This window comes from Hetaerina americana, unplaced genomic scaffold (genome assembly GCF_022747635.1).
Source record: "Hetaerina americana unplaced genomic scaffold, ioHetAmer1.1.p SCAF_3, whole genome shotgun sequence".
Taxonomy (NCBI): Eukaryota; Metazoa; Arthropoda; class Insecta; order Odonata; family Calopterygidae; genus Hetaerina; species Hetaerina americana.
In genome coordinates, this window is record NW_027286874.1 from 58692662 (window position 1) to 58716768 (window position 24107).

The 24107-nt window shown below is 34.7% G+C and overlaps 1 protein-coding gene across 1 annotated transcript in view; it reads right to left on the minus strand.

Annotated features, from left to right (window-relative positions):
* Positions 1 to 1149: 1149 nt before the first annotated feature.
* Positions 1150 to 24107, minus strand: part of LOC139690629 (glycine receptor subunit alpha-4-like) — a 236456-nt gene continuing 213498 nt past the window's right edge. Inside the window, exons 3-10 of the mRNA XM_071588113.1 lie at positions 17766 to 17833; positions 14079 to 14302; positions 10763 to 10845; positions 9986 to 10120; positions 9548 to 9739; positions 7714 to 7782; positions 3043 to 3287; positions 1150 to 1901 (exon numbers count right to left, since the gene is read on the minus strand). Of these exons, the coding sequence (XP_071444214.1) occupies positions 1671 to 1901; positions 3043 to 3287; positions 7714 to 7782; positions 9548 to 9739; positions 9986 to 10120; positions 10763 to 10845; positions 14079 to 14302; positions 17766 to 17833 (1247 nt within the window). The 3' untranslated portion in view covers positions 1150 to 1670. The remainder of the gene's footprint in view (positions 1902 to 3042; positions 3288 to 7713; positions 7783 to 9547; positions 9740 to 9985; positions 10121 to 10762; positions 10846 to 14078; positions 14303 to 17765; positions 17834 to 24107) is intronic.

The following is a 24107-nucleotide window of genomic DNA, read 5'->3' on the forward strand; positions in this document are numbered from 1 at the left end:
AATGTATAAACTGGGAACACTAATCTCGGAGGAATAGATGCTTCCATTTTGACCATTAATTGCCTTCATTTAGAATGGCAATTGTTGATATTTATAATTTAACCAGACCCATTACCTATAATCTTATTTTTAGTATTTAACTTCGATTTCATCATGCATTCAAATTTTTTACATCTAGACCCCATTTATATGTAAAATCCTTTCAAATGAGCTGTTTTTATATTATACCTATTCAGTAAAATATAGTGCAGATAGGTACCATTTTAAATTTATTTCAGCTCAAAACTTGCTAGGGTAAAGGGAAAAATTTGTGTCTTCTCACATTGAAAATCTAATATTTTGTGGACAGAAAAAGTTTTCATTGAAATGATTATTTTATTTTGATTAACTATACGTATGCATATGCTTCCAACATTGTCAGCCAAAGAGTACCACATGGAATATATCTCTCATTGTAGTTGATACAAAGCAAATCTAGTCACATTACAAACTGAAGTTATGAATCTAATTCATTTTAATTGACATTACTTTGGTGCCTATAATTTTTCTCTCAGCCTTTTATGGGCAGAGGGTAGAACGGGTGGAATCATCATGTGAAATAATTAATCCTGTGAGGCTCCAACTTCATTTCATGAAGAAAAGTTTTGCCTTTCAGTTTTGAATTTCTAGTCAACAAAATAGAATGTTTTAACAAGCAAACAACCATATCACATTGGGAGTAGGTATATATTTTTCTTAAATTAAGAGTAATACATAATCTACAGTGAGAGTTTTTGGAGTGTTTTGTCCAAATAAATGTATTAAATTTTATGCCAAAGAAAAAAATAAGTACAAAGGTATTAATAAAAATAAAATTACAGGCGATACAGAAATTGATATATGGTGTCATGAGATCTGAATGTCATATTCCCATTATTCCATTTGTTTGTTGATGACAGCTTAAAAAGCAGAACTACTTACCTTGCAATATAGGAGGCATTGAAAGAAGTTTCATTCTGAATGTTTCTGGAAATTCATCATTATAAAGGGTTATATATTTTTGATTCTGTTTATGGAAAACATATACAATTCCCCTAACATGTGTTGATTAAAACTATATAATTGGTGATATAAAAATAAAATGTATTTCAAAAGTATCAAAATAAGGAACCGTACCTAGGAAACAATGATTTTTTATAAAATTTCATTTTGAATAAATAAATTAAGCTAATACAATTGATAGATACAGAAATAAAATACAATAGATTTCCTTTTCCAAATAACTGGTCCAAACAAATAAATAATCCATTAACCATCATATGTTTTTCTTAAAAATTGTTATTCTAATAGATATACTCCACATACTCACTTCTGTTAAATACATTGCCATAATTCCATTCATTAAACCAATATATTGAGACCAGAAAACACAGCTAATAAACCTTAGAACTTGATATTGATGCATTTACCCACCGAATTCTCTGTGAACATGAATATATGTTTGTATCTTATTATTTTCAACTGGATAGATATTATATGTGCCATCATTTGGGAAATGACAACACAGTCAGGAATCACAACATGGATTATAATATCAGATTTTCAGAGGATCCAGATATTGTACAGGTGCTATATGAATTGCAAAATGCACTTCTTTCAGCAATAATTAGTAACTGTATTCAGACAATAATTTAGGCCAGCATGTAATATGGCCAATAAACTAAATTAAATGTGGCAAAAGCCATTGGGAAGCAGAACCGGGAATATTCATCTATTTTGCGGGCCATTAGCTTAGTTTGAACTGGTGTTTCATTTCCATGGGATATCTGATGGAGGTGTGATTCATAGCAAGAAGTTGCTGTGCTTATCACTCCAATTTCAGCCTTGCAGGGAGTAGTTGGACCAGATGGTGGACATTTCATCTATAATGGGAGATTTTGAGAACAATAAATATTAAAGCAAAATAAGAATAAACCAGGGCAGGGCAAATAAGATATGGAGAAATTGATGATAGGTACTCATATTTAAAATATTATAATAATAGCAGGCAGGATTTAATACCAAAGGTTAATAGGAAAAATGATTCCTAAACCTCAGGCGTGGCAAATTTAAGAATTCCCAATTTGATAAAAAGGGATGTCAGACAATTGCCTGAAAATACTCTTCTTGGGTTCTCTCAAAATTAATAAAATGGTGTTGAATGAATGTGTCAACATGAAAAGGTTCTTCAATTACATTTCTGAAAAGGCAGACTGATAGACAGGTCATGAGGATCTTTGGTAATTAGTAAATTATTAATTTTTAAAGCATTTGGAAACATGTATATAAAATGAGTCTATGATACATTGCTTTTGAACCATGGGAAGCAGAACCATGACATACAAAAAGATAATGCCAAAAGTAATCATATCCCACTTGGAAAAAAATGCAAAATTTACAGGTAATTTTGGGCCAAAAAGCATACAGGATCAAATGTTCATTATTTGGGTGAATAAATTATGGTGAAATTTTATTCTTTCTTTGTGATAATAAGCAATTACTATGAGTCAGATCTTCTTCATCCATCTGTAAATTAAGTAAACTAACCACCAAACTAAATATAAAATTTTACTATTGGCATACATATAATGTCTTACTTTTCCACAATTTTGATGCCAACACAATAAATTTTTAAGTTTTGAGGCAGAGAGGTTGCAAGTATATACCTCCTCAAATACTGTGTACTTTCAAGATCAGATAAAGTTCTGGGGCCCATGAAGAGGTAGTGAAATGAAATTCTATATGGAGGTGATGCTTGCGAACCATGTTTACGTAACCACATGAATTTTCATAATGACCAGCATTGAGTACAAGTAAGTAACAGCAAAATAGCGCTGTAGTATATTTTCATTTTTAGTGATTAAATCTATCGTTACGTCATAAATTTAGCATTCCTACATGGAAAATGATACCTTTCATTTTCATCATCAGAGAATGTATTCACAAGGATGAATTCTCTGTTTTTGCTGGCCAACACTGACTTTTGACAAGGTGGTTTGTCATAACTAAACCATATTTACGTACATAATTGACAGGAGGAACTTCGTTTTCTGTAGTTGCCTCTTGGGTGCACCCTTGCTGAGCTGAGGCACTTTCCTGGAAGCCTGTCTTGCCAGCACTGGGTGCAGATGCACCATTAATAGGAGAAGGAGTTAGGAGACCTCCACCTGCCACTATTGCAGTATTAGTTGCCTTAATGTGCACTTCTGGTTGTCTGCGCCACATGTAGTTGACAATTGTGAACTCCAGGAGGGCACAGAAGACAAAGGCTGTTTCCATGGGTTTAATAGTTTGAGAAAGAACAAGACAAGGCCAATCAGGTTTTACTGTTCAACAAGTTTAAAAACAAACAATGGTTATTCAACATATGCAGTATATTATAATATTATTTGGCAGTCTACCATTTAAAGTAAGTTTTGGATGTGCAGCAACTTACTATTGCTATCATACATTTCTAAGTCTCACTTCCAGGGCACAACGTAACACCCCTTATTAGAATAACCATTCTACAATTCTCTGAGCCTATATTCTACCTCCCTTCATTCCATCCAAAATGCTGAACCATTATTTCCCCTTAACTTGCTAGCCTAACCATCCCCAATTTGTTACACTCTTCAACATTCCATCACCAGTCAAAATGCTCTGTATCTGCTTTTCATGCCTCCTTTGGTGTAGCACAAATTTGTATTCCTTTGCCATAGTATGAATATATACTTGTATATATTTTACGAATAGTTCGGAATTAAACAAGTGTCTATGTTGCATTTTATAATTGATCAATTCCATGAACCTATGCTGTAAATGATGAATTGTAGTGTGTATATAAGTGAAATGCTTGGTATGATGAATTGATTTTGCCATTACATATAATATAGGGCATAAGCTTAAGGTGTTGGTTTCTAACTTATGCTTCTTTCAGCACTATATTTATGTAACATTAGGTAACACCTATTATTCGGTTACCCAGCGATAATATGAATAATTTAGAGGAGTATGTAGTGCAGCTGTTTAAATTACTAATAATTTAATTACACATACAGACACTAATGCTCAAGTATGCTTTGGACCATGGTATGATGGTAGACATGCTAGAATCATTCTCAGAATTAACCTTTGAACAGCTTTTTGAAATAGAACTTATTGGGAAAGGCATGTCATGGAAAATCACCTCAGAAACATCTTAAAATTATGACATACGAGGGTCATCCGGAAAGTAGTACCCGTTCGTGCCGCATGAAGTGCTGACGACGCGAGTAGCCGCTGGACGAGGTCAGATAGCTTCAGTGGCTTGTCTGCCTTCTCTGAGCCAAGTTGCGTGACGCTAGCATTGCCTGTGTTGTTTCTGTGATTGTTTACAATGTTTAAAAAAATTGAGAACGCCGCCAGTTGTGAAGTGAGGGCAGTGATTAAATTCCTCAATGCAAGAAACGTTCGCCCATGTGATATTCATCGCCAATTAAAGGAGGTGTATGGAGACAATGTAATGGACGAGTCGTCTGTTCGGCGGTGGTGTCGCAACTTCAACATGGGGAGGGGGAACACACACGACGATGAGCGTTCGGGGAGACCGTCTGTCATTACAGACCAACTGGTGAGCTCAGTTGACGAATTCGTGAGGAACGATTTTATGGCCCGTGGAGACACTATTAATGCCAATGCGTATTGTGAAACATTAAAGAAATTACGGCGGGCAATACAAAATCGGCGGCGAGGTCTATTGTCTACTGGTGTCATTCTCGTTCATGACAATGCCAGGCCTCATGCAGCTGGGATAACACAAAAACTTTTGCAGCAATTCAAATGGGAAACTTTCGACCATCCACCTTATAGCCCGGACTTGGCCCCTTCAGATTTTCATCTCTTTACAAAGCTTAAAGACTTTTTGGCAGGAAAAAGATTTGACAGCGATGAAGAACTTAAAGAAGGAGTGACCCTGTATCTCAATGAGCTGGCGGCGAAGGACTATGCAGCAGGAATACAGAAACTTGTCACACGTTATGACAAATGCCTTAATTTGCTTGGAGATTATGTTGAGAAGTAGTTTAAAGTATCCTCTTTCAAATAAAATTTTTTATGTTTGTTAATATTTACTTCTGTCTTTTTATTTCACGAACGGGTACTACTTTCCGGATGACCCTCGTATAACTCAGCTAATGAGGATTACTATATATATGCCAGAATTATTTTTCATAATCAGCCTTATTATTCTTGTCAGATATTTTTTTCATACAAAGTTTAACACCTTATAACAACCAATGAACATTTATTGAATAAAGCACAGATTAAATGTTACAATTTTAACAAAAAATACAAACATATATTGTTCCTTTAGAAATTTCATGCTATCTATGAAATCAATACCAGATGTTAATAAGTCATGATATTAAAGATTATTAAATATTTTGGAAGCTATCAAAATGCTAAACTAATTACTGAGAAAATTTAAAGGTGAATGAATTCATACCATATATTATGGAAGTTGCTTTATGCAGAGTCTATATTATGCAGAATTTTGTTAAAGGTGCACAAATCAGAATTATAGTATTATTTTCAGAATTTTTCTAATGTAAGGCTCTCTAAAGAAATAAACCATACACTATGTATGATAAACATATATAAAATGAAAGAAACCAAAAGACTTAAGCTATATGTTTTGTTGGTCATCCCTCCATTGCTGGTGGCCTAAGATCCCTGAAAAGGCTAAGAGAAGAGGTGAGAACACAGGAGGGAGATTAAAGAGGAAAAAATAAAAGGGGGGACTTGGGATGAGTGAGGGAAAGGAGTGCAAGGGAATTTTGTAAGGGGAGTGGTGCCATTGCTTAAGGTTTAAACCAAGGATCTTTAAGTTTAGGTAGCCAATTGTGTGTATTTCATGAGGCCTCACCTAATTTTTACCAACAGATTAAGGGACTATTTTGGTGATAGAAATCATCGAAATCACCACTGCTATCCAAAAGTTGACTGGAGGAAGTGATGAATTTGAGGATGGGATAATTAGTAGAGGAGGTAGAGATTTGGTTGATTGACATGATTATTTAATTAAATGGAAAGTGTGGCAGTGCACTCCCCAATGTAGAATGAGGAAGAGAAATCGGTAATTAGCTTGGAACACTGGGTAGTTAGTAAATGACATTCGTACATGTTTGGGTTTGCATATGGCTTGGAAAAGAAGGTTCACTTTCAGAAAGGAGTCAAAGAGGAAAAGAGAGGGAAAAATTTGCATAGTAGGTGGCAATGGAGAGAAGAGAGATGTGATAAGAAAGTGAGGTGCATTTTAAGATGCCACATGAATTGATGGAATGTTCGTAGGAGATGGAGATAGATAGGTAGATAGATAGTCATCTTTATTTTGGGGCAAGATTGAGACTATGGAGTCTCTTCTACCACCTAATCCCTATGGAAGGGCATTGTAGGAAGATAGTTTATGTGGGCTCATAGTTATTTAATATGCGGTATGATTCTTATCTTGGAAATATCAAATTATCTCATTTAATTCTGCCTTTAGTAGGATTTTCTGAACATCTAATAAATAATTAACTCTATTTCGAAAGTACTTAGCAGTTAAAAATTACTACAAATGAACATGAACTATACTTCAAGCAACGATGTTTTTTCAGTCATGGCATTCATCTTGTCACATGGATTAATCTTATCATGGAATATGAACATATTTTTGGATCAGAGTATACGATTAAATAATTTTTATATATTTTGAACAGTAAGGTTACTTAGGTAGGCATAAATAATGTGCTCCATGAGCATTCAATCTCAAAAGGAAAATTTTAAATGAAGTAGATTGCAACATTTATATTTTTGAAATGAAGTGATCCACTATCCAGTGGTTAAATTAAGAATTTCCAAATATTGTAGGATCCTGTAATTGAACGTATATGTATGTATATATGTTCATTTTAACAATAATATATATGTATTGATTAATGTAAGTATAAAATGAATGTACCTACAGTCATGAAGCAATGAAAAACAAAATAGCCAAGACCTTAAACTTGATTGGCTCCAGGTTTGTAAAGAGGGGAGATAAAAACAAAGTTACAAGTATGGGGAAAGATTGGGTTGGCAAGGATATCTCCTATACCAGGGACCTGTTTATCTCACTCTAGAATGAAAAACAATTGAAATAAAAATCAAAAAGACAAACCCCAAGTTCACGTTCACAGTCATTTGATTACTCCGATAGTTTAAACCTTTGTGAATTGCACTCACTCACTCGTTCGGGGTCCACAAGGATTCCTCTCATGCCAGTGACCCATTAATCACACAGATGAATACAAAATCATAAAACAGATGTACACACGTTTTTGCCCATTTACTCAATCACTTGCGTGTGTATGAAACAGTAGCAGTAGTAGAAATATAATATAACAGTGGAAATCAGTGCAAAGTTATTTTTAACCAACATAACTATTATTAAGCATGGACGAATTATGTGAAGTGTGCTTACAAATATGTAATTTCTTACATTTCAGCTGATAACTACCACTTACTTCTAAGTACCAAATAAAAATGAGGCTTCACAAACATTTGTAACTTATTCTTGTTACTCTAGGCTTGGCATGATTTTATTTTCTATAATGATAAAGGATAATGGAAGTGTTCACTCCAATCACATATCAGTAGTAATTACTGATAGCCAGTACTCTTATATGCCACTCCCTGCCTTTGCCATATTCTCACCTGAGCAAGTTCCCATCCAAACATCTATGGCTTTTACATAGCTCACTTGGGGCAGTCCACTTTGAATACCTGTTGAATAAATTGAATAAAGTCATTAACTTATTCCATCATTGAATAATTCCACTGATAAAGTAGCAACGCATAATTGTGGCAGATTCCTTCCCAGGCTTTATACAGATAATAAAAAAAAGCTGTAAAGGCATTTTTATATACTATATTTTGTCAGCAGTTGACGCTATATGCATGAGCAATTACAAGATCTTGAATTGACATTTCCTCACCGAGAAATGTAATTGTTATGTTTGATAGATTGAACCATCAAATAAATTGTAATGGGACTTGGAAAAAACAGCTGTTTACACTATTATTAAAATTCATTCATATCTTTTGAAAAATAAGATATTAATGCAAACAAGTAATAATAGTAGTTATTAAGGGATGTGATTGATAACAAAAGTCATTTGGGCCAGAAGAAGTGGGAAACACAGTAGGGGTAGGATATTCAGGGAATGGAGGAAGGGTGGAGAGAAACCTGATATCGACATTAGCCTACTCTTAAAGTAAGGCACCAAGGGTTGGAAACTTCAATATCCCATCAAATGGATGGGCTACACACTTAATATGCTGTCCACAGAGCACCCAAAGGAGGGATTAGGATACTACTGAAACATCAGCCCATCACTGGGATTCAAACCCGGGCCCTTGGGATGGGAAGCCAGTACCCATCCACCACATCATCACAATCCCCTTAATGCATTCCAATGGTACCAAGATGTCTTCTTCATAAGTGAGATAAATATTTGCAGCATTAATGTATCCTTGATATTTCCCATGATATAGTTGAAGTATGAGTGTAATGCAGTGTCTGATGGGCAAATTTCATGTTACAGCTAAAAAATGTCTCAAAGTTGAATGGTAAAGTAAATTTTAAAAAAGCCTCTAAATATCATATAAGCTGTAAGTAATTTAAAGCCCAGATATTCCAAGGCTGGTCTGAATAGAGAATTTATTCAAGGATTACACGCTCAATGCTGATTTTGAATCAAACCTCTTAAGCATTTAGCAGTTGTGAAGTGAAGAGAGGTAATGGGTGTTTTTCAATTAGTTTCATTTTTCATTTGGATGAAATTAAAATTTTCGAATTTCATAATCTTTGGGATTTCTATGCTAAGCACAATGTGCTTTTCCATTGCAAAAAGTTCACTCCAGTCAAATATGAAGTACATGTCACACATCTAGCAGTAATGACTGATATCTTTGATGCCATTATAATCATAATTACTAGTAACTACTTCACACAAAAAAATTGAATGCTGTAATGAGCAGTTGCCTTGAGCAATGAGCAACGGACTTAATTTTAGAAATTCCAGGTACAAAATTTTCTGTCTAGCATGTTAAAACTATTGTAGGCAACAATGCATCATAATTTAATAGTCCACCATGGGAGCCTAAATTATGCATGTATATTTGAACGTGTGTATTCATGGATTTAAACCTATGACCTTTGGGCGAGCCAAGAACTCTAAACTTCCTGGCCATGGAGGAAATGAAATTATTATCACAAGCATTTTTATATATGATTCACCCTCACATTAAATCAAGTGGCTCCATATATTTAATATTTTCAAATTATGCATAACTAGGTGGAAGTTATAACTTTAATTGAAAGTAACTTTTTAAAATCTCCATCTCTTTATTTTTCAAATATTTATTTTCATTCCATCATTAATGAATCATTTTCATTCTCATTATGGACATGTTTACTCAACATGTGAAACCAATTTACCAAGGAAATTTCAAAAGACTCTTAATAAATTAAAATCAACCCACTAACCTGAAGATTGAGATGACACCGCAAGCAGTGTGGTTACCCCCAATGTGGTACGTCCTGGAACCGAATCTACATCCATCCAAAAGGACACCCAGGATATGACCACAATGAGTATTGTGGGAAGATAACTTTGCACCAGGTGGAATCCAACAGATCTGCTTAGATAGAATTCTGCCACCAGGCAGCTATAATTTCCTGGAACAGAAATTAACCTCTTAAGAAATGGATCAGAACTGTTTTATAATTTGTATAATATGCTCAAATTTGTACAAAGGGTGAGTCAGAGTTTTTTAATACTATTTGAGCCAAAAACGTCAGGTAATACTAACTCATCCTGTATCATTTTTTGTTTTCATTATTTACTTACCATAAAAAAACATAATAATTTTATAATATTTCAATATTCAGCTATATTCATGTACCATGCCGTCTTAAATTTACCTATTTGAAATGATTCTTGACAATCTGATGCTAAGATGTCCACAATTTCAAATTGTGGCATTCTGAGTCCTTTGCCCATTATGACTGGGTTTGTAAGCTTCCATTCCAGTCGTAACTCTTCAATAGTTTTGGAAACTGATGATTCAGTTGACAAGAAAATGGAAGAGTAATTATATTATTTCAAAAAATGAAAACCACAAGTAAAGACTAACCTATTTATTCTATAGCTTATTAGATTTAATAACTACATAACACATAAATGAACTATATAAGGTAACTAGAGGCTCAAACAAATAAATTAATATTATATAAAAACAATAAAACTATGATTAAAAGGCAATGCTTGAGAAAATTAATAATGAATTATTGAATTTTGTGAGTGAAATTCTGGCATGTTTTTTGTTTCATACTTTTTTCATTAATTTTAAATACCATTGTAAATTCCAAGCACCCAAATACTATGAAAAAATGATTAGAATGGTATTTAGCAGTTGATCACTTATTTTTTATAATATCTCTGCATACATGAATACACATGTGGTAAAATGGAAACTTATAAACTATATTTGATAATTTCTATTGAACCATGTTTGCATTGATTGGAGAGAAAATTTAGAATAATTGTATTAAAAAAATGAATTTGAAAAAACAATGTCAGCACCTACTTATTCAACATAGAGAAATAGCTATATACCTAATAAGTAAAACTGAAAGCTGACAATTATTGCCAATAATTGTCAATAATTAAAATTTTCAGGTAGAAATACTTCTACTTACAACTAGCTACTTCCATAGTGCAGATTTGACTATCCAGAGGAAATTTAGCCAAGTCCATCATACATGAGAAAGTAAGTTTTAATCTGAAAAGAAATTTTGAGAGATTTATTGAAGCCAAAAAAATATTACACTGTTAAAAGTTTGAAATTGAGCGCACAAAATGGTTTTCAGTGTTGAAAATTATATGGACGTCATAATCATACTATTAATATAGGACCATGCAGCTCAAAAATAAATATTCAATGGTGGTAAAGATGCTTAATTTAAAAACCTGAATTCAAATTACACTGCATCTTTCATTATATAAAATTCAACAACTTTCTTCTATTTTGGATGAATATTAATGGACATTAACATACAGGTTTTATTTTTCAAGTAAAGCTGCATAAACTTACTATCAGAGGTTTTAAGAAGAGGAGTGGTATTTAAATGAAATAGAGCAACCAGAATTCAGAAATGCCACCTACTATGATGGTTTCTTTCAAAGAGCTTGCAAATACTCTGTTGCAGAGAGATTTCCCAAATGGCCGACTCATGCACAACATAGCTAGTTCCACCTTGCTGAATTCACTGAGATAATCACATTTTCAGTAGACCGTAACATGACAAAAGATGATGTGATTGATCAGATAAATTTCTATCAATTGCCGTTGACTGCATAGGAAATTGAACTAATATTACAAATACTAATGAAATAGATTAGAAAAACTGACTCTAAAAGCTGATCAATACATTAGCCATATTACCTACATTGATAACTTCTAAAGCCATTTTCATTTCAGGAAAGAGGCATTTCTGATCATGGGTTGCCAAATCGAAATGAAAAATCTGGTGTCCAATAATAAAAAAAAATAGCTTCTGATATTTTGATGACAATGTTTGCCTACTCCCAGAGTAATTACAGTTATTTGTATGCAAATTGCCCTGAAGTCCAAAGTAATGAATTCTAGAGTGAATTAAATGGAAATCCGTTGATCCATTATGATTATGATTTACATTATCGGATTTAACCATAATTTCTTCAGTTATGACTATTTTATGGAAATGCAACTGAACGACTATTCGCATTGTGAAAATTTGCATTTATCATTGCCTTTCCATTTGATTATGAAACCAAAAAGTATGAAGAAGCCTGATTAAATGTGTAATCAAAAACACGTGTGAAAAGCACGGAAAACGAGCACCAATTTCATGATTATGGCAGATTGTGGCTTGGAGCTAAAGACATGAATCCATATTCCATGACCATCAGTACGGCTTTTCACTTCATTAAAAAAAAATTGATCAAATAAAAAGAACATAGTGTTTAATTAAAATACATCATTTGCTCGTTTTAACCTCACCTATTGAAAATCGTTCATCATTTAATATTATTTATATGTATCAATAATTTAAAGACTGTTTTTCTCCTTGGCATTACAGTGTAAAGAGTTGATAGTAGGAACATGTAGCAGTGGATTGTTAGTTGGAAATTGCCCAACGAACAAAAGATGTATACAGATGCAGTAATGCTGTAAAAAAATGCATACAGATGCAGTAATGGAATGGCCCATAAATGCTGACTACCAGCAAGACCTATCACGTTTACGTGTTGCCCATTTCTTAGGATAACACACCTTCCTGCCATTTGCATTTGAATTCTGGTTAAGTATTTCATACACGACTCATAGATCTTGATTTTATACATTATGGTTACTATCATTTAAACAAAAAAAGTGCACAGGGTAAATAAAGGTATTTTCGCTTACCTTCTTCACCAGTCAAATAAAAATAAACAAGGGAGAGGCTTCTTGGGCGTAACGTCAAAATTTATAATTTTATAGTTCATTATTGAAATCAAAAGTCTGCATTTTTTTATTACAATTATCGCCACATGATCCATTAAAAACCGCCTCCGTTAAGTTACCAAGGGTTTTTTTATGATTTAATATAGAGTATGATTTTCTTTAAATAAATTAGGTGAAACAGATAACATGCAGTACAAAAGGACTTAAATAAACATTGCTTCTCCTGCAAGTGTGGTGAAAATATGAGCATGTACGCATACAATTTTAGAAAAATTCTGTTGATTTTAGATTCTCTGGTTGATTTTTCCCTGCAAACCATCCATTATTGGTTTATCATCAAGGATATAAGCTGAAATTTCAATTAATTGAAACTTTCTGTTTTTCCTTGACATTCAAATTATCATCATGTACGTAAAATAATGACATCCTGGGATGCTTTTAATTAACAGATTAAGTTCCTCACTTAGCTTAATCCTGAAGGCAATAAAATTTGTCTTTTACCTGAGATATCACCCACCGGGAAGTCATCCCACCTAACGGGCTATATTTCATCCTCCATCACTGAATTGTGATTTACGACCAATGAAAGCCTCCAATTTTCTCGGGCGGTGGTCAGCGGTGTCAGGGTACACCTCCCAAGCGGTCGGCTCCCTCTTTCGCCACCCAGCCACGTCCTCGCAGGCTCCCACTTATTTCGCTATCCTTCAAGCACCCACATGCGGGAATAGGTGCGTGTTCTGTCACGCTCAGAACACGCACCTATTCCCGTACGCTTGGAATGTAAACGTGATGGACTGGTGACATTTATGTTTGTCCGAGGAGGTACAGCTCGCATTCGGTCCAGAAACATTGTTCCTAGTTTTATCGCTACATTTTCCAGTACATTGAGCGCCGAGAAAACACACACGTTTCAAATTCGATTTAAATGAATAATATTTATCTTACGAAGAAATTAAATGGATGAAACTCGCAAAAAATAATTTCTCCAACGGCTAACAAAATTTTCATTCTAGACTTTAGATGATGAGAAGCATTGTTCCATGCCGTTTGATTTCATTCAAATTCCTTTCAAACAGTTTTTTGGTTATCGAAAAACTTTTTCAAGTTCATTTAAAATAAAAAAATCTATTTTTGTAAATCCATACGTTGAAAAAATACAACAATCAAAATATATTAGGAATATATCTGGAGCTCAAAAATGTGTTTCATCAGACACAACATAAAGCTTTTGATCCAAAACTTATGGCAATAACAATGATCTTTACAGTCTTTGCTCATTGTTTAAATTTTTTTCCAATAGGAAAGTATATTTTACTCTTTTACACGGAAAATTCTTAGTTAACTTAAAATTTCTTGAGCTGTATATTTGATAGCTATAAAAGAATACGAAAACATTGATGTTTACTTAGAACTCCTCAAAAATTGAAAGGTACGGTTTTGGTTCTCGGAGGATATTATTCAATCATTCATACTAAATAAAAAATACGCTATGAAAAAATGCAGATATGCATAAAGATCTTTTCGCTCACCTTAGCATATAGAGAATTCCACCGTCTGGGTTGATCCTCACCAGGACATTTGGTACAGTTACGTATTGAAACTCAGCGTGCTTAGCATTGGGGAAATAAACCTCTGGTTTCCAGATGGCTTTCACTAAGTTTGGATCATTCAAATCCAACGCTTCGGTGATTTCTTCGTGTTTCAACCTCTCATCTTGCCATTTCTGCCTCAGGTACAAGTCAACCTCATAATCCTGTTATAAACATAAATACCGGATTATTCATGTATTTTTTATAAAGCGATTAAGTAGGATATTAAAAGGAAGTATGAAAATGAAATATGATTACCATTACAAATTATAGCTAATAAAAGAAGAATCAAGCATCTTATGCTTTAATTCTTTATTACTTCGTAATGCTTTACGTTATTTACGGTAGTGAATGAGAAAAGGGGTCAATATAAGAATATATAAAATTGTACGTGTATTAAAATAGCGTGCTACGAAAAGATTCTTAAACTTTATAGAGGAATACAATAGAAAATACGTTCGTAGGAGATTTTGAAAACTAAATATTTTCCAAAATCTCAATTTCTAGAATTTCTGAAATGGATATCAGGTGATTATGGCAAGAGAAATTGTTTTTGTATGGCACCAACACATTAAAGTCACATATAATTGGAGCAGACTTTATTGTTATTACATGAGTGATAGAGGAAAGGGCAAGAAGAGTAAATGAGTCACTGAAGGATATGGAGAAGAAACGGGATATGGTGCTTTAAGAAAAGAGCACAAGGAAGAATAAAGGTGGACATGAAAGAAATGAAATGGAAATATGGCACTGAGATAGAGAAACTGTTGTAGGTTCGCCGGAGTTTAGGTATTTTGACGAAGTAAAGTAATAGACAACGGGAGCAATTCCTTGCCGAAATGGAAGCATGCTGAACTCCAATGTGACACCCTGTAAAGCCATGGTTACACTAACTTAGCTATGAGGGTACTTCTGAGAGTAAACCATGCGGGTACAAGTACACATTTACTCTAAGTAAAAGGCAGAAGCACCCGCAGTCCTTCAAGTTAAATGGATCTTTAGCTTGGAAGCAAGCTCCTCACTTTTCTGAGCGAAGACTTCCTTCCACGTGTCCAAGTATATTTAGATTCAGCCAGAGTTCATATGCTCAGCATCAACTTGGCAATTTAGTACGTGCTGATGTAGGTTGATCAAATGTTCCGTTTCCATTCCTTCCGATTCCTGTACTTATTTTTCCCTCGTGAACAAAATTATAGCACAAAATCAATGACTAATTTATTATTGCATCGATTTTTTAGGCTGCAGAGTTAGTAATTTTAGAAAATGATTGTGATATAATACATATTTAATACTAAAGGGGATTGTACTCATAGTTTAAAGGTTACATGCAAAATAACAATTAATGGGATTCAAACACCAATTGAAAAATAATCTATTTTTTCAAAAGAAATTATAATCCTTTCTAGATGAATTCTCTTCTAACAAAAATTCCTCCACTTTCAGATGATAGGATTCGTTAATTCATGTATAAGAGCAATCATTCGGTCAATAGCTCACATTCATCATGTGAGCCATTGGCTGTAAATGTAAAGTGAGATAAAGTCTTATAGCCGATAAAAATGCTATAATATTTAGCCAATAAGCCTTATTATTGGCTATAGGAATTTACCCAAATTTGCATAAATCAGACTAGTTTGGCATGAAAAATGCACAGTGATAATGAGTTTCTAACGTATAAGAGCCAAAGATTTGGTTAAATCGTTATTTACATCGATAAAAGAGATATTGTAAGTGAAAGATTAAACGAAATGCAATGTGAATAGTGTGATTCGTCATACTTCTAACCGAGTGACCTTGCTATAAAATAAGAATAATAAAACATAGTGTAGTAGTTTGCACAGAAAATTTATTTGGATTTACCTATTCCGTAAATTTTCTCAAACTGGAAGAGTGAAAGAAAGATGAAATTACCGAAAGAAACACAAAAAATTAGAATAATTGTTTTTTGCCGCAATTATAAAAAAATATTAGCATGGGTAGGTTGCAAAAATAAAAGTATCCGGTGAAGAGATGGGTTGAGCAGTAAAATGTGGTAGAAATGAGTAGAGAGTCAATAATAGATTTATTAGCGTTAGAAATATATTGGAAGGGTCGGAGGAGAGAATTCAATCAGATGGTCAGCGAAGATCTATATTTTTAGAGGGTCATTGACTCTCAACATCCTATTGACAAGCTGTACATACATCGGAATATATTTATAATGATCGGCTTAGCTCAGTAGGTAACGCGCTCATCTTATAATCCAGAGTTTTGTGGGTTTGTGTTCTACTTTTGCGTGAGCGATGTGTAAACTCCGGGATTATGGCTTTTGGGAAAACAGAGTTCACGTCAAGAGTGGTTTATCGGGATCTTATGGGCTGACGAGCCGCAGGATTTGCCACCCATAAGGCGAAAAACAACAAAACGTTGGATACCCTAAACAGAACAACATAAATTTCTCACCTAAGGGCAACAAAGTTTCAACTATGACGTGAATCATAACATTTCCATGTTAATCTTCAAGTCTTATTATAGAATCTACCTAGACAGTTATATCCTGGCTCGATATTAGGACAAGATAATAAATTGTCTGATTATAATGACGATAGGCTAGGAAATCAACGTAATAAGCGTTTAACGTTGGATTATAAGGTTGATTTCTCGATTGACTCTTAATTTACCTCTTTAGGTTATTTTTCTGTTAAATTTTGTATCTAACGAGTTTATTTTATAAAATAACTCCGTACCACTTCGTGTTAAACGCACAACTTAGCATGCCCAAAGTTAATATTTTGAGGAAGGGGATCTTCATAGGAATACTTTTTGGGAGGCAAATGGAGGGCAGGAAAACCAGAAGCTTTCAATTTTAAAGATCTTCTACCTCTTTTTACGATATGTAACAGGTTTTCAGTCCCATGATTCAGTTTTTTCTTCAAGAGAAGCACACATCCGTTTATCTGAATTTTCGTAATAAAGTATTTAAATAAAATTAAAATAAAGAGTACAAATATTTATGCTAATTTTAGTTAAACTTACATTAAAATTATTATTGTTCTCTAATTAAACTAACTGAGATTAATTTAATGTATTTAATTTTTAACTAAAATCAGTTTTTAATTCATTAAACTTAACTTAAATGCGATCATTTACAGTAAGCTTCTCCAAGTGTGAATGTAGACACGGTAATTCAGTAATTAATATAGTCTTTCATTAAAGTATTCAATGTAATGTAGGTTGAAAGTTGGCATCAATCAGCGGATTTCTTATTGTCAAGTCTGAATTACCGTTTAGTAATAATGTGAGCTGACTTGTGAAAGAAATGTGGCTTTATCACCAGTATCTTGGAAGGTCTAACTAGGTAGGTGCCATTCAATAACTCATATTAATGTGGTATGAATTTCCTCCGAGAGGAAAATTGGGTTTAAAGGGTAACAATAATAAAAAAACATCGTACATGATTAATATATCAAACAGCTCATATATGTAAATACTGGTATAGAGTAACAGAAGATGAAAGAAAGGAGGAATCCTGAGGCAGAGAAGGAGAAAATGAACCAATATTGGCAGCGCATTGATAAATTTATGAGCTTAAGAGGAAGACAAATCAAACTGAAAATTTAATATCCTCCATGACGGATCGTAACTCACCATTGTCACGGGGCTGATTGAACCAAAGCTCCTTATGTACAGTTCACAGATGACCGTAGTCGCGTTGTCTGCAACGAAAGAAGAGTGAAAATAAGAACTGTGAAAAAAGTTACCAAATGAAACAGTTCATATGGTAGGAGGAATGATCAGATGCTTGAGAGGCACAAAAAGATAATAAAAATTCAGATTTAAGTTGCAAGGGACTTCTTGTTTGAACGACCACGTACGTCAACAGATTAAATGACTAGGCAAAGGTGTAGAGAAAAAACATTTGTTTCGCATATTTTTGATTTAAAAGGCATTTTGGCAAAAAAGAAAAGCAGATTTGCCAGAATTATATGCGCATTATACAGGCCCAAATTGGCCAAATATTTTGATTGTTATTTAAAAGGATGTTAGGATTAGATAAAATAATGTTAAAAATAGCATTTGAAAGCAAGATTATGTATACATGTGAGTTTATTATGAGTCAAAAGTACAAATAAGGAATAAAAATGGAGCCTAAAATGTGATTTCAGGAGTAGTGATTCCTTCGTATATAATATCTTTAACTGCTCACGCCAACACTGTACCGTGAGTTTTGAGATCCAAAGACTAAGGGTGACTCTATTATTTAAATGTTTCATACAAAGTTGAAAAAGATAAAAATTATTAATTCAAAGAAAACATTTCTCTTGATGGGCTCCCTGGGTTAAGTTGGCTTTTTCCTTCCTGCTGTACGTTTGATATATAGTATAATATGTCTAAGTAAGTTGATAAGAAGAATTTGGCACTGAATTTAGTATTTTTACATGAATTATAATTTATAAAAACATTTTTACTATTACTGAAATTAAGGCGGATTAGGTTGACTATTAAACAAAGAACATTTGCATGCCGACGCAGTTTTCAGCTCAATACACTCAATAAACCGGCCAAGGAAAAAAATGACGATAGTTCATTTAAAAAAACCTATCAATGCTATTTTTCTGAGAGATAGAAAACCACAAGCGATGCATACATTTAAATGGCATCAAATATAATTTACAAAGCTCCCAAATTAACTTAAAAAACCTTTCTCGTTTCTATTGATCATCATCTTATCTTTTGCTTTTAAGTTACCCATGATTACTTTCTCAATTCAGGCATAATATATATGATTTATAATTTCCAATACTCAATTTTTTTCCAAACAAAACAATAACGGCCAGTGACAGAAAGTCACTAAAATGCTTTCAGTTACCAAGAGATTTCCAATCATTTAGATGTGAATTTCTTTGATGAATTTCACGTTTATTCCTTGTGAATTGAACATTTTTTTCGTTCTGTTTTTTTTCCGTGAGAAATCAATTTAAAAATACCTTCGTAATGCACACAACCTTTCAAAGTTTTTATAGGATACAAAACCACCATCTTCAAATAGAAGAAGGTAGTCTTATATTGGATAGCTATACACATATGAATGTATGTAAGTGTATACTACTTTCGCCGTAGTATGCGGAGTATTGACGTGAAGATTGGGAAAAGAGGTGACGTTGGAGGAGGGGTACGGATAAACAGAAGGGCGTGCGTTACGGATGCATGCATAATGAGGGTACATGAGAGGAAGGAGTTAACTAATGGGAAAGGTTTAGTCTGGGAGTTAGAAAGGATTTAAATGGCCAAATGCAAGTTAGTTAATGTCCCTAATTGGATTGGTGTGGCTGTAGATGGGAGGGAGAAAATGATAGTTACATTGTAAAAATGATCAAAAGATTTATCGTAGATAGCTGCATGTTGGGGAGCTGGGAGGAAAGCAGACGAGGAAAATGGCTTATAGAATCCTTTGTGATTGTTAATTCTCATAGTAAAGGACGTGGTGTATTGAATAATATAAAAAAGTGACCAGAGTTTACACGGTAACAGGCAAATTGCATTTTTTTTAAATAAAGACGGAAGATATTTAAGAAGATGCCGTTGCGGAAGATTTTGTGACGAGGATGGAGCAGGTTTTGCATCCGGCACGAATGCAAGAGTCGGAGGGCTCTTGGAAATTGGAGTGGATTTAGAAAGGATCCTGGTGGTTTTAAGAATATCAGAATGATTTACAGGACGGTTGAATGTGCAGAGGGGCATATGGAATGTACGCTGGACTTGGTTTTGTTGCTGGAGATCCAGAGAGAAAAAAAGGAAGGAAGGAATAGACGGATAAAGGACGTTGATTAAGATCTCCACTGGATGATTTGGGGAAAGGTTTCTTGTCTAAGAGGAATGGGTATCTGAAAAAAAATTATATATATATATATACACACAAACACACACACAAGGCTTGTATAAAAAGTATTGGGAACAATTTTTTCATGCCATGACTGTACGTTGCAGCGCGCTCACACTTTAAAGACTCGGTGTGAAGGGATATGATCTTTAACACGCTCCAAGCGCCAGTCGCCTGCGAGTGCTCGTTTAGGTTTGATCGTGTTTTAGCGGAACTCTGCCGAGTGACTCGGTGCAAGCGCAAAATACAACGAACGATTGAAAGATGGTACGCCATCAAATTTTGAGTTAGACTGAGGTATTTGGGTACGGAGACGTTGGGAATGATTTTAAGTAAAGCAATTGGGCAGTTATTAGGTTGGGAAAAGAGGCTCAAATGAGCAAATCCAGAGTGAAGGCCATGCTCATCGTTTTCTTAGACGCCACTACGAATTTTTACCTGGGGAGGGGCAGATAGTAAATGGTGATTTTCAATTAGAAGTGTTAAATAGACCGAAGAAAAGGGTCAACGGGATGAGGCCAGCCATAGCCGGAAATTGGAAATTGCATCACAATAATGTACCCAGTCACATCCAATTACATGACGAAAAACGGCATCGCAAAAATTCCCCAAACTCCTTAAAATCCAGACTTGGCACCAGCAGACCATTTCCTATCCGCAAAAGTGTAATCCTCCCTCAAAGTACCCCATCATGGGACCCTAAGTTCCGTTAAAGAAGCTAGTACGCGTACCCTTAAGAATCTTCCGGACCGCCTACCAGGGAGCCTTGGAGTCGTGGAAAAGCGGCTGGCAAAAGTGTATCGATGCTCAAAGGATGTGCTTTGTGGCATTGTACCAATATCTGTAATAAATCTATTTTTCCAAAGCATTTCCCGACAAAATTTTTATACAAACAATGCATCTGCTAAAAATTATGTAATAATAATGCGCATGTTTTAGATATCCATGGATCGAATATCTTACTTGTTGGGCCGATGCTATAACCATTGAGCTATCGAGGAAACCTAAATTGCAATGAATTCTACGGGGGGTTTATGCAACCACTTGCCCCAATTCTTTAGCCAGAAGATGGCGTTGGGAAGCTATTTCCCAAAGGCGAAATGGATGCGGACTAAAGAGGAAAATATAGTAGGGAAAGCATTCATACCATGTCGTAAAGAATAGGGATAGTGCGTCATATGGCACATATAGCCAGGATTCCATAGATCGAGAAAAATTCGACGGAGGAGCTTATGAGAATTCCGGGAGAAGCATTCCAGGACTGTTTCAAAAAAGTGGTAACACCGTTGGCGTAAGTGTATGCGTTGGGGGAGAGACTACAGACTACTTTGAAGGGGACCCTGACCAATAATTTGTTAGTTAAGTATTTTTTTAGTAATAAATAAAGTTCGGGAACTTTTTGAACAGACATAGTATATGTATGCGTGTATATATACACGAATATATACGAGCTCGTATATACTCGTATATTCCACCCTTCCTCATCTTATTCAATATACTTCAACTTCCCCAACTATTCAAACCATGTCCTGTATCAAGGTTACGGTCTTGTCTTTTTCATTTTTCATGCTGCCTTCATTCATTTTAACCTTACGCTGGATACGATAAACTTTTACTTGCTAAAGGGACCTAGCCCTCGGTAAAGTAGAAACCATATTCAAGCAATTTATTCCCACGAGCCTGTCTCCATCAGTTGGATCCCAAGAAGAGATTTTTCTTTTATATTACAGCTATTGAAAGGAAAACGAAGGAAAGTAATAAAGTGTTACATTTAGAGATATCAGTTAAGTGACATCCTGAATATAGGCATTGATATTACAAAGAAAACATTTGAATAATCCTAAATTACATAAGATATAAGGAACATTTTAAACTTAAAAGGACCTTTTATGAAATTAAGATTGTAAGCTAGTGGATAGACCGCTGGACTACTCATTGGGGAGCTCGTGTTCCATTCCCGGGGACACTTTGGACATTTCAAACTCCACCCAATTTGTGTGATTTTTTGGGCACCATATCTTCCTAAAACACCAGAGGCTGCACTGGGAAAAGAAAAAGCCCCCATACCCTGATATGTGAATTTCACGCCGTTGGACTTAGCATTGGGAGAGCTCTACCCTTACCTATCTAACCAACCTCCGAGTTGAAAACAGTGGTTTTTATGAAATCATACTTATCATTGATAAAATGCTACCATTACTTCTAACAGGAAAAAAATCCCTGGCGACAACCGGATTTTTTCACATGCTAACGTTTACAGCGAAAATTTTCGATCTCAATGCATTTGGAAATACTCCATAAATCTTACATGCTCAATTAGACAGCTTTCACTTAGCATATCGGTGCATTTAGGGTTTACATCTTTTCGAGCTATCCATAGCTCTCGTGAGGCTAATATCTAACTAATGGACTCGTATAGATCTCATTCCCTCTCTCTCTCTCTCTTTTGGGTCCGGAAGAACCAATGTGAAGGAGGCGCTAATAAGGTTTCCATCCGCATCTCGCCCATCATTTGTCTCCAGGTTTGTCGTTCATTCACCCTCCACTATTGGACAAAGCTGGCTCTCTCGGTTCCCGCCAAAAAAGAAACCATCTGTCACAGTCTTACTCTCAATTTCTTTGAAATCCCTCTACCCAGCCACACTTCCTCCCTCCACTTTCCTAATCCTCCCCGTTCCCTCTTCTCCCTTTCCCTACTGCCAATTCTCAGTTCACCCGTACCCCAGTATCCGTCTCTCTCTCCCCCTCTCTGTTCTTCTCGTTTCTCTGTCTCCTCACACCATCCACCACATTCTTTTCTGACCTCTCACTGCTCTCCTCTACTCAATTCCTCCTTCCGTTTTCTTCTCTCTCTATTCTTCTCTCGTCACTTGAAGGTGAAATGTTCCCCCAAACGATCTCCTCTTCAGGCCGGCATTTTCTCTCTCTGCCTTTGACCACAAAAGAGCCTCAAGGGTTTGAACTGTGTTAGTCAAGCTTGTTTCATCTGTCGCTGCGGAGTTGTCACCCATTATATATATCCTTGAGCAGTCAAAGAAAATCAAAATATAAGTAATACAGTATCTCGGATAAAAGGACACGAGCACAGATACGTAAACACGATACAGGTGGGAACTCTGCAAGATTTCAAAAATTGACACTATTCTAAAGGAATTCATTCATTCCAAAGAAACTGCGGGAGATGCCGCAACAGTAACTTTTAACGGAGTCATCCGCTAATGTGCATTTTAATGCAACAATTTCAGAGCGTAAAAATCATTCGCCTTGATTTCAGAATTTCAGAGTTTAAGAATTCATTCATATTTTTAGCATTCTTTTCCCCAATACTTCATATAGTTTTAAAACCAAATCATACCTCAACCGATCGTATTGTATACTATCGACGGTTCTTTGCCCTGAGTATGCCCTGAAATCCACAACTAGCCGAATTTATTAGCCTCTTCCGCGATTTCACGTTAAATTTCAATCGATTCCTAGTGCTTATCTGCCACCTCCGTGTGTCCAGTAATAAAAGTTGTACATGGACTAATAATATATTTTGCGAAGGCTGTCACTAATCCAATATAAAACCTAAAAAAGACGAATCTATGTAAGGCAGAAGTTTTTCTCTGTGTGATATTCCATTGTTGTATTAGTTATCTGGAGAGTTCATTGACAACTGAGGTCACTTGTGGAGACATTTCATATGGCAAAGTTAAGTGTTTGAAAAACAAGTAACTTGATACTAGTTTCGCAAGGTTCAACTGCATTTTTAGCGAGAAAAAGAAAACCAGTAACAGTTTAAAAATTTTGCTCAATGTTAGACCGTCATCGGGCTGTATAATATTTTGCATTTTTATCTTGTCTGGACATAAAATGCGCACTTCTGTATATTATTTCATAAATCTACCGGTTGAGATCTTAGCAAGATTTTCTCATCACAGTCTCAGTTGAAAGAACAGCAGTTGCTGCTAAAATGAATGAAGATTGAAAAACCAAGGAAATCAAAAACATTTAAAACTGTGGGATATGGTTTCAACAGAAAGAAAAATTTATATTAAAAAATTAAATAAATTGTATTTTAAATAAATTTTAAAAATCAAACGTCTTAATATGCAATCCATTTTAAA